General features: G+C 37.5%; 1 protein-coding gene across 11 annotated transcripts in view; it reads right to left on the reverse strand.

Moving 5' to 3' along the window:
- INO80D (INO80 complex subunit D) overlaps positions 1 to 15,489 on the reverse strand; it is a 75,394-nt gene that overhangs the window by 24,226 nt on the left and 35,679 nt on the right. For all 11 annotated transcript variants that reach the window (XM_036253753.1, XM_036253752.1, XM_036253742.1 and 8 more), the window contains one exon: positions 1,810 to 2,034. In XM_036253753.1, coding sequence (XP_036109646.1) covers positions 1,810 to 2,034 — 225 coding nt within the window. The remainder of the gene's footprint in view (positions 1 to 1,809; positions 2,035 to 15,489) is intronic.

Consider the following 15,489-nt stretch of genomic DNA (forward strand, 5'->3'; position numbering starts at 1 on the left):
TATCTTTTTGAGATAAGCAACTGAAAAATAGGTTACTTTTTTTTTATCCTCACCTGAGGACATTTTTTTGTTTTTGGTTCAGATAGAGTGGGAGGGAGAGAGAGAGAGAGAGAGAGAGAGAAACATCAACATGAAAGGGACACATGGAGTGGCCGCAACCTGCACAACCCAACCAGGGCCAGGGACAAACTGCAACCGTGGTACATGCCCTTAGCGGGAACCGAACCCAGGTCTCTCGGGACCACAGACCAACGCTCTAACCGCTGAGCCCAACCAGCCAGGGCAAAAATAGGTTACTCTTTTACAGCAAATATAATGAAAACCAAAATACACAAAACTAAAATGAAATGTAAAAAAATGTATAGATATGTAAGAACTACAACCAATAACTACAAAGCAAAGGTTACTTTTTAGATTTGCTTATTTTAAACCGTTTTTTCCCTCAAATGACTCATGATCTCTACAGAGAAATCAGAATATATAGACTGTAAATTTTCTTAACTTTAATTTATCAATAACTCCATCACTGCTAATATTTATAAGTATAAACTCCTAAAATGTTATATACTATATATATTCAAGGTTATCTAAAAATATAATAAGTAAAAAGTGTGAAATTATAAACTCAATACAGAACTAAGCCTTTAAACTTGAAAATTATTTCTCTAGTTAAATAAGAAGACGTTTTGGAATTTTTTAATTCATTTAAGCTAATATTTTCAAAAGGTACATAATATAAGTAATTATGATTTAAGTTTTCACCATCTAGATAAACTTCTAAAATAGTAATATACCATAATTTCTTCATTGAATATCAGATAACTCTACATTTCAAATATATAGATTTCCATTCAATTAAGTATTATGTAAACATTATAAATCATAATTTCAACACAATTTTTAAGATGATTGGTGAATAGCTATATTTTTAAGGGGAAAAAACTGGACAAATAACTCTTAAATCACTATAGATCTAATTTTGCTTAATTACATACACAAAAATAAAAAAAGTGTAAAGGCTGACATTTGTATTATGAAACCATTAAAAGTCATGTTTTAAAGAAAATCATTAAAAAAGGTCACAATTCAGTGTTAAATGGAAAAAAGCAGAGAATAAAAAAAATACATATACCATGATCTCAATTTTGCTTTTTAATATTAACTCATGGCTCACTGGAGATTTCACACACACACACACACACACACACACACACGAAAAGACTGTAAGAAAACAGAATAAAAATGTTCATAGAGTTCTTTCTGTGGTGTGAATGGAGATATTATTTACAAAGATTTTTCCCCCTTCTTTTATCTATATTTAAAAAAAATTTCACAGTAAGCCAAATATCTGCACTATATACAGAGGGATATTTCCCCCCAAAGAAATCCAGTGTAATAAAATATTTTGAATACATATGTAGGTATTAACAGAAATACACTTCAAATAAAAATTTTAAATAAATAAAAAATGTAAAATGCTACTTTTGTAATAAGAAACTATAAATATTACTTTTAAATAACATACAGAATTACTAGGCACTGTATTATTTTTAAAAGACAGGCAACATTTTCAAACCCTTTAGTGAATAAATTCTAATCAAATTCTAGCAAAACAGTAATGCTTTAATTTTAATGTCAGCATTATTTTGCCATCCGTGTAGAACTTTAAGCAACAAAACCAAAATACAATGCATAAACATTCCAGACATAAATGCTCAACACCCACTGTGCCTCAACTAGCCTTTCAAAAAGTACAGAAAACAGACTGAGACAGGTTCCTTAGAAACAGGCAGTTGATTAGGCTCTGACCTGGTTCGACGGCACGCAGCACTCTGCAGTTCTTGTATTAACTGACCAGTACACTCTGGTTCTCTACTGGCCGCCTGCAACAAGGCTTTCCTAAACGTGTGCCGGCATTTCTTTTGACGGGATTCTGCCCGCTCCAGGCGGCAGAGGTGCTTGTATTTCTGCTGAAAGTAAGTGCAAAGTTGGGTCACCCTGGAGCTCCTACTCTCTGTATCATCGTCATCTGACCTGGAAGGTGCAAGGAGAGAAGAGAAAAACAAATTACCCATTAGGCTCATTTTAGAAAAGGGGAAAGCTTGGGAAGGAAGGGTGGCTGGATGCACAGGGTTAAAACTTGTGGCATGTTAGCACATACTCAAGAAAATTAGTGGATAAGAATTCCAGTAGAGCTGAAAATAAGACAGTATTTCAATAATAAGGCAGGCGGTAGAAGCAACCCAATACTATAAGAAGCTTAACCCTCTTAGCTTATCAGAATTAGACAATGCATCAGTGTCTTCTAGATTTTAAATAACTAGGAATTCTTGGGAAAAAATATATATATAATATATATATATATATATATTTTTTTACTTTTACTTACTAAAAAGCCTGAGTAAATGACATGGCAGTTAGGAGGAAACAGCATAATTTTATAAAACATACCGAGTGGCTGCCACCTGCACTACCCAACCAGGGCTGGGACAAACTGCAACTGAGGCACACGCCCTTAGTGGGAACCGAACCCGGGTCTCGGGACCGCAGGCCAACGCTCTAACCGCTGAGCCAAACTGGCCAGGGCTAATCTCACTTTTTACTATTAGATATAATGCACACTAGACTTAAAAACTGACCATATTATCTTACCTTCTTTCTCTTTTATTGTAACATAAATAAGTAGCATCCGTGTGACCCTACAAACAAAATATTATCTTCCTAATCTGTAAATTATTGCTTGGTTTATCTTCTCAAACGCCATTGCTCCTTTTTTCTTCAGAATAGCCCATTCACAGGCTATCTGTCAACCTTAGTTTAGTATATGCCCTAAGAAACACGTTCTCTTCAGTATACATTCTCTATAGATATACCAATAGAAGGATTTTACTTCCATATTTTCATTTATTCAATATTCAACAGTTACTGTATGTCTATTACACTGAGTACTATAGAGGAGAAACAAAACATTTCAAGGAGTTTGCAATGTAACTTAGACAAGATAAATGCATCCCAAAAGTTAAACAATTCAGGAGGATAAACTCAGTAACTAAAACTGTGGGGCAGTCAGACCAATGATTCAAACATCTGACCTCAAATTCAAAAAGTCTAGGAGCTCTTTAAAATGTCAGATTCCCAAGACCTTCCTGAGATCTAAACCAGAGTTTCCATGAAATAGAGCCCAGGAATCTTTATTCTGAATTGTTTCCCCCAAGTCCCACAGCAAGTCTTTATTTGGGAGTTCTAGTAGAGCCATAAGTGCTATAAATATCTTTAATGCAAAGTCAACAACAATAAGTAACATAAGAGGGGCATAGATAAAGTGCTATTAACGTTCACTAGAAAGATTGCTGGATGAAAGAAAGGCTTTGTAGAGATGACAATAGAACTGTGCAGATTTTTAAGAAAATGGGTAACAATAACAGAGCTGTGCATGAGAAAGATTACACTGTCAGCAGATGTAAATGGAGGAAGAGACAGAAGAGAACAGTGAGGAAATTATTATAAAACTCCATGGAAGAGATAACATGGAGCCACACCATAGTGGGAGCAGCAGGACTGGAGAGGATGAGGGGTAATCTGCATGTATAAAAGACAGACTTTGTCAACTGGGCAAGGGAGATGGAAGGGACAATCATCACTCAGCAGTTTCCACCAGCAAAGACCAGGGAACAGGAGCAAGAGCACATTTGGGGCAAGAATAAATTTTACTTCAGACCCAGCAAATTTCAAGTACAGATGAGGTATCAAAGGGAGAAATGGAAAAACCGTTGGAAATGATAAACTAGAGCACATTTAGGGACGAGATACAGATTTCAGAGTCAACAATTAACAACTGACAGACACAGGAGTGACTAAAGTAAAAGGCCACAGAGATAACAGAAAGAAAAAGATATATAAGGACCATTATCATAAAAGAATTAACTCAATTTGGTGACTGGATATAAAGGATAAGAAAGTCAATAATGACTCAATGACTTTGAATCTATATAACCAGGGGGATGGAGTGCCATTAATAGAAAAAAGGAAAGAGAGGAAAAATAGCAAGTCTTAAAGAAAGTAAAGTTAGGGTGGGTAATCACTTGCCAAAATTGATATTTGAAAAGACTGTTACTGCAGAGAGAAATGGCCTAGATCAGTGGTTCTCAAGTTAATGATGGAAAGACGCACCTGGATGCCATATCATGACAAAAGTTGTCAAAGCTTACTCATAATTTCCACACTTATCTTGCTGTGGACCAGTGACAAGCAGTTTGCAGACCAGCACCAGCACAGGTCCACAGACCATCTCTGGCATTGTCCTAAACTAGAAAATCTCCAAGATGCTTCCCACTTCTAAGATGCTATGATATTAATATTACAAACTTGTTTTTGCTAAGGACGAATAATAAACCGAGAAGAGAAAGGCCAGTTCCCATCATTTACCAGCATAACAAGGCTGGGCACCTACTGCATTCTCAAGGTGTGCTAGTTTCCCTCCTTCAGTGAAATGAGAGATATAGCTAGCTGGCTTGTTATATCTGAGGATAAGATAATAAAAAGAAATGACATAGGTAAAACCACAGTGTAATTACAGGTATTACTACCATTAAAATGCTAATAATAACTACAAATATATAGCAGTAAATTCCAAACCTGATTTCCTAAGACTTCAGGCATGTCTGTAATCTCAATGCATGACATGAAATTCCCCAAATAAAATTCATTTTACTTTACTTTTTATTTTATTTTATTATTTTTATTTTTTTATCCTCACCCGAGGACATTTTTCCATTTTTTGTACAGATAGAGTGGGAGGGAGAGAGGAAAGGAGAGAGAGAGAGAGAAACATCAACGTGAAGGGACACATCGAGTGGCTGCCAAACACACGACCAACCAGGGCCGGGGACAAACTGCAACCGAAGTACGTGCCCTTAGCGGGAACCGAACCCAGGTCTCTCCGGACCGTAGGCCGACGCTGTAACCGCTGAGCCAAACCGGCCAGGGCTACTTTACTTTTTAAATACAACAAAAGATGCCCTGGCCGGTGTGGCTCAGTTGGTTGAGCGACATCCCTTGGACTGAAAGTTTGCCAGTTCAATTCCCGGTCAGGGCACATACGCAGTTTGTGGTTTCTATCTCTGGTCAGCGTGCATTCGCGAGGCAACTGATTGATGTTTCTCTCTCACATCAATGTTTCTCTTTCTCTTTCTCGCTCTCTCCTTTCCTCTCTCTAAAATCAATAAACACATATTAAAAAATAAAAATAAAAAAAGAGCAAAATGGTAACATCTCTGATAAAAATAGGGGAGTCAGAAAAAAGGCACACATATTGAGGAAAATAATGAGTTTAATTTTGGAAATGTTGAATTTAGGTTATGGCAGAATATTTAATGAGAAACATCTGATAGGCAGTTCTAACTCAAAATAAAGGTCATACATGAGAAAAAAAATTGGGGAGTTATTTACACACAGATAACAGTTGAAACAAAAAAGGAGTAAAAGACTATGGCAATATGGCAACTTAGAAATTCTAAGGGACCCAAAGCAACTACATACAGGATAAAATATACTTATGGATGCATTTTGGGTCTCAAAAGTAGAGAAAACCTATTTCTGAACTGCTTGGTCAAATCAAACAAACATTTTCTTAAAAATCAGAACTGAAGCTAAAGTTGGAAGCAGGAGACAAAAGGGGGTAATGGGCTGCACTCAAGGTACATGATAACAGGAACACTAACGGTGCATGGTTTCGATTCTGTAGGTCCTAGACTTATCCTAGAGAACCTTATCCCAACAGGATGAAGGAGCTCAACCTAAGATTCTAGGATAAATCTAGGACCTACAAAACAAAAACTATCATGCATAGGAGCATGTAAGTCACTTTTCATGACAAGACAAAATGATAATAAATGACAGATACAGGCTTATGAAGCTACCATCCCCGTTTGGGTGTGCCACTCTCCGAGAACCTCTACCAATTCACCAAGCCAAAAGCTCTCTGAACCCCATGCTACTGAGATTTTATAGAGGTTTCCTCAGGCAGGCATATCTATTATTAACTCCATTTCCAGCCCCTTCCACCCTCTCTGGGGGATGGGAGTCAAGCTGAAAATTCTTAGCCTCTAATTAGAGCTTGGTGACCAGCACCCATTCAGGAACCGGAGCCACCCAGGAGCCCACCGAGAGGCACCTCAGAAGAACAAGAGATGCTCATTAGGAACTGGGGACAAAGGCCAATATATATTTTCCATTATCTCACAATAAAACTTAGAGAGAAATTTACAGCTGTAATCACCTATATTTTAAAAAAATGAAAACTACCAAATAAATAACTTAACATTCCACATTAAGAAACTAGAGGAAGAGAAAACTAAACCCAAAACAAGCAGAGAAAAGAAAATAATAAAGAGTAGGGAAAAAAATTAATGAAAAAATAGAAAAAGTATAATAGAGAAAAAGCAATGAAACCAGAAGTTGGTTCTTTGAAATCCTTAAAGCTCAACTAACCAAAAAGAAAGAGATGACTCAAATGACCAAAATTAGGAATAAAAGAGAGACATTATTACCTATCTGAAAGAGGAAAAAAACAAATGATTACAAGGGAAATTACAAAAATTCGATGCCAGAAAATTAGATAAAGATGAAATGGACAAGATTCTAGAGAGACACAAGCTTTGAGTCTCACTCAAGAAATAGAAAACCTGAATAAACCGACCACATCAAAATTACAGCTATCTGCAGAACAACCATCATTCAGAATCACTTGAAATCTAGCTGAACTGAAGTCCTACAACTAAGGATAGAAACAAGAAGCCACATCTAGACTGGTAAGAGGGACAGAGACTTGAAACAAGTTGGTCCCATACCTATGTGTAGTGGTTAAAATTCAGAAGGAATATCATGGCCATGGAGGTCCCCCCTGTGGAGCAAGAGGTCCCAGCCCCACACCAAGCCACCAAGCCCAGGTTTCCAGAGCCAGGAAGAAAGTCCCCATAAATTCAAGCTATAAAAACCAGGAAGGACTGTATTTGAGGGAGATGGAGGGCTGCTGGAGCCCCAGGCAGTTCCTCAGAAAGGGCCTGTGCATGGACTTACTTGGATCCACTCCCTCTGAGCTCTAGCGCTGGAATGACAGCTCAAAAGACAAAGGAACGGCACTGGCTGGTTTGGCTCAGTGGTCAGAGCGACGGCGCATGGACCAAAGAGTCGTGGGTTTGATTCTGGTCAAGGGCACGTACCTCAGTTGTGGTTGGGTCCCCAGCACTGGTCAGGGTTGTGTGGGAGGCAGCCAGTCGATGTGTCTCTCTCACATTAATGTTTCTCTCTCTCTCTCTCTTTCTCTCTTCTTCCCACTCTATCTGAAGATAAATGAAAAAATATCCTCGAGGCAGGATTTTTTTAAAAAAATGCACAAGAGACATATGGGGAAGAACTAAATTGTCTGGCATCAGGGCAAGAACTGGAGGGCAGCTTTCTCTCAGAAAGAAGTGCTGGCAGAGGCCATTGTTCCTTTTCTGAGCCCTCCCCCCAGAGTAGGCAGGGGGTGCCACATTTGAGAGTCTACATCAATTTGGCTATCACTATTCTCAACCCCATCCCTCCACCTCCCCAACCCTGACATACTGCCTGCCCTGGTGATTCTGAGGCCCTGCCAACCCAACCTGTGGACCCATTCTAGCTGTTTCAGTGGCTTTTCCATACCAATGGCCTGTCTTGGCTCATGCTTCAAACTTTCAAAATATCTCTCAAACAAGCAGCATTTGGCCGCGTACCTGTCACTAAGTGGCCCCAGGTCCAGCACTAGCATTATGGGGTGCCAGGAGAAGAGAGAGCAAAGAATTGAAAACCTATATAAAAAAATAGTAACTGTGTCTGGCCGGTGTGGCTCAGTGGTTGAGTGTCAACCCATGCACCAAGAGGTCACTGGTTGGATTCCCCGGTCAGGACACATGCCTGGGTTGTGGGCCCAATCCCCATTGGGGGGCATGCAGGAGGTGGACAATCGATGTTCTCTCATTGATGTTTCTATATCTCTCTCCCTCTCACTTCCTCTCTCTCTAAAATCAATGAAGGAAAAAAAAAATTGTAACAGAAAACTTCCCTAACATGGTGAAAGAAATAGACAAGTCCAGGAAGCACAGAGAGTCCCAAACAAGATTAACCCAAAGAGGCCTACACCAGGACACATCATCATCAAAATGCCAAAGGTTAAAGACAAAGAGAATGCCTTAAAAGCAGCAAGAGAAAAGCAGTTAGTTACCTACAAGGGAGCTCTCATAAGACTGTCAGTTCATTTCTCAATAGAAACTCTGCAAGCCAGAAAGGAGTGGCAAGAAATATTCAAAGTGAGGAAAGTATTATCCTAAGTGAAATAAGCCAAGCAGAAAAAGACAAATACCACATGATCTCACTTATATACGGAATATAATGAACATAACAGTCTGAGGAATACAGTAGACCCAGAAACATGGAAGTAGGGCACAGACTGACATCCTTCAGAACAGGGGGTGGGGGTGGGAAGAGATAAACCACAAAACTTATATGCATGTATGCATGACCAATGGACATGGACAACTAAGCCGGGGACGGGGTGGGGGTGGGGTGAGGAGGAGGGTGCCAATGGGGTAAAAAAGGTAAAATATCTGTAACAAAAAAATAAATTAAAAATTAAAAAAAAAAAAAAGAAATATTCAAAGTGACAAAAAGCAAGGAACTACAAACAAGATTACTCTACCCAGCAAAACTATCCTTTAGAATCAAATGACATATAAGGAGCTTCCCAAATAAGAAAAAGCTAAAGGAGTTCATCACCACGAAACCAGTATTACATGGAATGTTAAAGGGACTTCTCTAAGAAGTAAAAAAAACAGATTAAAAATATGATCAATTAAATGGCAATAAATACGTATCTATCAACAACTGAATCTAAAAAGCAAAATAAACAAACAAGCAGAACAGGAACAGACTCATAGATACAGAGAACATTTTGCCAGATGGGAGGCGAGTTGAGGGAATGGTTGAAAATGATGAAGAGATTAGGAAGTACAAATTGGTTGTTACAGAATAGTCATGGGGATGTGAAGTACAGCATAGGGAATATAATCAATAATATTGTAATAACTATGTATAGTGTCAGATGGGTACTAGATTTATCAGGATGATCATTTAGTAATGTTTAATCACAGAGGTGTACACCTGAAACTAATATAATATTGTATGTCAACTGTAATTAAAAAATTAAAAAAATGATTTAAGAAAAGAAAATCTGAATAAACTTATAACAAATAAAGAGACTGAATAGAAATAAAAAAAAAATTGCCCATAAAGAAAAGCCCAGGACCAGATGGCTTCACTGGTGAATTACACCAAATGTTTCAAGAAGAATTACCATTCCTACACATATACTTCCAAAAAATGAAGAGGAAGGAACACCTCTCAACTCATTCTATCAGGCCAATCAATATAACCCCAATACCAAAATCAGACAAAGACATTACAAGGAAAGAAAACTAAAACTGATATCCCTTATGAATACAGGCGAAATCTTCTCAACAAAATATAAACAAACCAAATCCTGCAGCATGTGAGAAAGGATTATAAACAACAAATAGGATTTATCCTAGGAATGTAAGCTGGATTCAACATATGAAATCAATGTAATAAGCTACAGTAATAAAGAAAAAAAAAACAAAAAACACATCATCATGTCAAGAGACACATGCTACAACATGAATAAATCTTTAAACTGTTCTGCAAAAGTGAAATAAGGCCCTGACCGGTTTGGATCAGCAGTTAGAGCATCAGCCTGCAGACCAATGAGTCACGGGTTTGATTCTGGTCAAGGGCTCATACCTCAGTTGTGGTTTGTTTCCATCCGGTTGGGTTGTGCGGGAGGCAGCCAGTGGATGTGTCTCTCTCACATCGATGTTTCTCTCTCTCTCCCTTCCTCCCACTCAATCTGATGATAAATGGAAAAATAGCCTCGGGTGAGGATTAAAAAAAAAGGTGAATAAATACAACTATACAATTATTGTATAATTCTATTTATATGAGATACCTAGAACAGTCAAATTCATAGAGACTAAAAGTAGAATGGTAGGTGCCAGGGCCTGGGGAAAGGAAAAAATGGGGAGCTACTGTTTAATGAGAACAGAGTTTGGTTGAAGATTTAAAAGTTCTAAACATAGACAGAGGAACGGTTGCACAACAATGTGTTTGTACTCACTACCACTTAAATGTGTACCTAAAAATGACTGAAATGATAAATTTTGTTTTATATATATGTGTGTGTGTGTGTGTATTTTTTATCCTTCCCCAAGGATATTTTTCCATTTTTTATTCAGATAGAGCGGGAGGGAGAGAGGGGAAGATAGATAGAGAGAGAGAGAGAGAGAGAGAGAGAGAGAGAGAATCATTTACGTGAAAGGGACACATCGAGTGGCTGCCACCTGCATGACCCAACCAGGGCGGGGGACAAACTGCAACCGAAGTACATGCCCTTAGAGGGAACTGAACCTGGGTCTCTCTGGACCGCAGGCCAACGCTCTAACTGCTGAGCCAAACCAGCCAGGGCAATTTTGTTATGTATATTTTACCACTTAAAAAAAAGACTGATCGGTCGGCCTGTTGGCTCAACCAGCTGGGGCGTAGCATTAAAAAAAAGACTGATCGCCCTGGCCGGTTTGGCTCAGCGGTTAGAGCGTCGGCCTGCAGTCCAGAGAGACCCGGGTTCGGTTCCCGCTAAGGGCATGTACCTCGGTTGCAGTTTGTCCCCGGCCCTGGTTGGTCGTGTGGGTGGCAGCCACTCGATGTGTCCCTTTCACATCAATGTTTCCCTCTCTCTCTCTTCCTCTCTCTCCTTCCCACTCTGTCTGTACAAAAAATGGAAAAATGTCCTCGGGTGAGGATAAAAAAAAAAAAGACTGATCTTAGACTTCTGGCGTTTCTAAGTGCCTAACAAAAGCAAACATAAATGCTCTGGGGAAATCCACTTTCATCCTAAAGTTAAACTAAGTCTCACCAATAATTTTCCTTAAAGCTTTAACAATTAAAAAAATATTTACATATTCTCAAAAAATACAAAAGGAAACAAGGCACCTGAAATAAGGGCAAGCAGAAACAAGTGACGACTAATTTCAGATATTGGAACAATCAGACATAGAACATAAAATGAATATGTGTAAGATGTTTCAAGGAATTAAAGAGAAGCTTAAGAACTATGAATAACAGCAAGTTGGTTTGAACAAGAACTAAAGAAAAGTTCTGGAAATGGAAAACAGCTAAAATTTAAAATACAATGTACAACTCTAACAAGGGATTAGACACAGATGTAAGACAGACTTAAGGAAATTATCGAGAATACAGTACAAAGAGAAAAGGTAAGAAAAATATCAGAGAGATAGATAATAAAGTGAAAAGGTGTATTATATTTCTAACTGGAGTTTCAGAAGAAGAAAGAGAAAGAGGTGAGGTAAAGGCATTATTTCATGAGATAATGCCTGAGAATTTTCCAGAACTGATGAAAGGTATCAGTCTAGAGATTCAAGAAGCTCAACAAATCCTAAAGAGAATAAATAAAAAGAAACGAACACATAACTACTGAAGTTAGAAAAACAACAGAATAAACATAAAGTAAAAGATAAAATAAGACAGAAGCAGAAATCAATGAAATAGAAAACAAATACAAAATGAATAAGGATGAAGAAAAATCAAAAGCTGGTTCTCTGAAAACACCAATAAAATAGAAAAACGTCTGGTTGAGAATGATCATGGCCATTAAAACAAAGACAAAAGCAATTAATATTAAGAATAAAAAGGTAGATAAAACTAAAGATAACAGAAATAGGAAAATCTTATTAATGATCAGAGAGGCAAAAAAGAAATACAGCTAATTGAATCTGGTAGTGTATAAAAAAAGAGAAACATCCAATGTGGGTTAATTCATGTAAAAACATGCAACAAATACTTTGCATTTCTATCTCCCTAGACATCTCTTATGCAAGGAACCCATTTCTTTTTGTTTCCCTTTCATTTTGAAACTTTCTACTTCTTCCCATCAAATCCTCATTTTTCTTTTTTTTCTTCTCAGCCCTCATTTCATTTATGGAATACTCATTTATTTTCCTAATTTCAACATCAACTAATATACTAAAGATACAAATGTGTTCTACAGCCCACACCTCACAATTACGATATCTGACATGTCTATCCACATCTAACTAACCAAGAAGTAGTAGATTTAGCAGGTCAGAGCAGTGTGGAGAAGAAAGGTGCACAGATAGGAGAGAAGGGCGCAGAGAGAAGAGCTCTTACGATCTGCAGATTTTCACCTGAGTACTGATCAGTGCAAGTGGTGTGAAAATACTAAGGCCAGGAAGAACTACCTGAAAAGAATAGGCCTAACAAATTCCTGCAACTCCCATAGAGCCAGGTTTAGTTTGTGTTCCATAATCCAGAGTGGACTACTCAAGCATATTCCCTATGCAGTGGAGTAAAATTAGTCATAAAGATTACTGTGGTCCCACTTAACAAATTTACAAAGCAAATCTTGAAAGCTATTTCTAAGTGACATAACTACATCCCAAAACAAAGCTCAAGAGTATGTACAAAGGAAACAGAGACTCTAAATGAAGCACTAGACCAAATGGATTTAATAGACATCTACAGAGAATTACACCCCAAAACTACAGAATACACATTCTTCTCAAGTGCACATGGGACATTCTCAAAGATAGACCACATGATAGGACACAAACTAAATCTCTACAAGGTCAAGAAGACTGAAATCATATCAAGCATCTTCTCAGATCACAATGGCATGAAACTAGAAATCAATTGCAACAAGAACATGCAAAGACATTTCAACACATGGACGCTAAATAGCATGTTATTAAACAATGAATGGGTTACTGAGGAGATCAAGGAAGAAATTAAAAACTTCCTGGAAACCAATGAAAATGAACACACAACAACACAAAATCTATGGGATGCAGCGAAAGCAGTTCTGAGAGGGAAGTTCATAGCACTATAGGCCTACCTCAAGAAACAAGAAAAATTTCTAATTGACTGTCTAACCTCACAACTTAAAGAATTAGAAAGAAAAAAAAAAGAAAACCCCAGAGCAAGTAGAAGGAAATAGTAAAGATCAGAGCAGAAATAAATGACATTGAGACCAAAAAAAAATTCAAAGGATCAATGAAACAAAAAGCTGTTTTTTTGAAAAGATAAACAAGATTGATGGACCCTTAGGCAGACTCACCAAGAAACAAAGAGAGAGAACCCAAATACATAAAATCAGAAATGAAAGAGGAGAAGTAACAACTGACACCACAGAAATACAAAAGATCGTTAACAGCTACTATGAACAACTATATGGCAACAAATTCAACAATCTAACCGAAATGGACAAATTTCTAGAAACACACAGTCTCCCAAAACTGGACCGGGAAGAGATAGAAAACTTGAACAGACCAATAACAACTAAGGAAATTGAAGAGGTAATCAAGACTCTCCCAGCAAACAAAAGCCCAGGCCCAGATGGCTTCACAGGGGAGTTTTACCGAACATTCAAAAAAGAACTAACACTCATTCTCCACAAACTATTTCAAAAAATTCAAGAAGAAAGAAGACTCCAAACATGTTCTATGAGGCCAGCATAATTCTAATTCCAAAACCAGAAAAAGACACTAAAAAGAAAGAAAACTACAGGCCAATATCCCTGTTGAACATAGATGCCAAAATCCTGAACAAAATACTAGCAAATCGGATCCAGCAATACATCAAAAAAATTATTCACCATGACCAAATGGGATTCATTCCAGGAATGTGAGGCTGGTTCAATATTCGCAAATCAATAAATGTGACACACCACATAAACAAAATGAAGAATAAAAACCACATGATCATATCAATAGATAGATGCCGAAAAAGCATTCGACAAAATCCAGCATCCATTTCTGATAAAAACGCTCAGCAATGTGGGGATAGAGGGATCATATCTCGACATAATAAAGGCCATATATGAAAGACCTATAGCCAACATCATACTCAATAGGCAGAAACTAAAAACATTTCCATTAAGAATAGGAACAAGACAGGGATGTCCACTTTCGCCACTCTTATTTAACATAGTACTGGAAGTCTTAGCCACAGCAATCAGACATGAGGAAAAAATAAAAGGGATCCAAATTGGAAAGGAGGAAGTGAAACTGTCATTATTTGCAGATGACATAATATTATACATAGAAAACCCTAAAGACTCCATCAAAATCTACTAGACTTAACAAATGAATTTGGCAAAGTAGCAGGATACAAAATTAACATCAAGAAATCGATGGCATTCTTATACACCAATGATGAACTCACAGAAAGAGAAACTAAAAAAACAATCCCATTTACCATCGTGCCAAAAAAATTAAGATACCTAGGAATAAACTTAACCAAAGAAGTAAAGGACCTATTTGCAGAAAACTACAGGACATTGAAAAAAGAAATAGAGGAAGATATAAAAAAGTGGAAGCACATACCTTGTTCACGGATTGGAAGAATTAACATCATTAAAATGTCCATTCTACCCAAAGCAATCTATAGATTCAATGCAATCCCCATCAAAATACCAATGACATATTTCACAGAACTAAAACAAATACTTCAAAAATTCATATGGAACCAAAAAAGTCCCTGAATAGCCACAGCAATTTTGAAAAAGAAGACAAAGTAGGTGGGATCACAATACCAGATATCAGGTTATACTATAAAGCGACTGTAATCAAAACAGCCAGGTCCTGGCACAAGAACGGGCATATAGACCAGTGGAACAGAACTGAAAACTCAGAAATAGACCCAAGGCAATATGCTCAATTAATATTTGACAAAGGTGGCAAGAGCATACAGTGGAGTAAAGACAGCCTCTTTAATAAATGGTGTTGGGAAAATTGGACAGCTACATGCAAAAAAATGAAACTAGACCATCAACTTACACCATACACAAAAATAAGCTCAAAATGGATAAGAGACTTAAATGTGACCCGTGAATCCATAAAAATTCTAGAAGAAAATGTAGGCAACAAAATTTCAGACATCATACGCAGCAGAATTTTCAGATACATCACCTAAGGCAACAGAAACAAAGGAAAAAATGAACACATGGGACTACATCAAACTAAAAAGCTTCTGCACAGCAAAAGAAACGACCATCAAAATGGAAAGGCAACACACTGTATGGGAGAACATCACTGCCAATGATACATCAGATAAGGGGTTAATTTCCAAAATATATAGAGTGCTTATACAACTCAACAAAAGGAAGACAAAGAACCCAATTAAAATATGGGCAGAGAAGCTGAATAGACACCTCTCCAAACAGGACATACAAATGGCCAAGAGACATATGAAGAAATGCTCAACATCACTAATCATCAGAGAGATGCAAATTAAAACAACCATGAGGTATCACCTCACACCTGTCAGAATGGCCGCTGTCAACAAATCATCAAACAACAAGTGTTG

The sequence above is a fragment of the Molossus molossus genome, unplaced genomic scaffold (assembly GCF_014108415.1).
Source record: "Molossus molossus isolate mMolMol1 unplaced genomic scaffold, mMolMol1.p scaffold_m16_p_11, whole genome shotgun sequence".
NCBI classification, from domain to species: domain Eukaryota; kingdom Metazoa; phylum Chordata; class Mammalia; order Chiroptera; family Molossidae; genus Molossus; species Molossus molossus.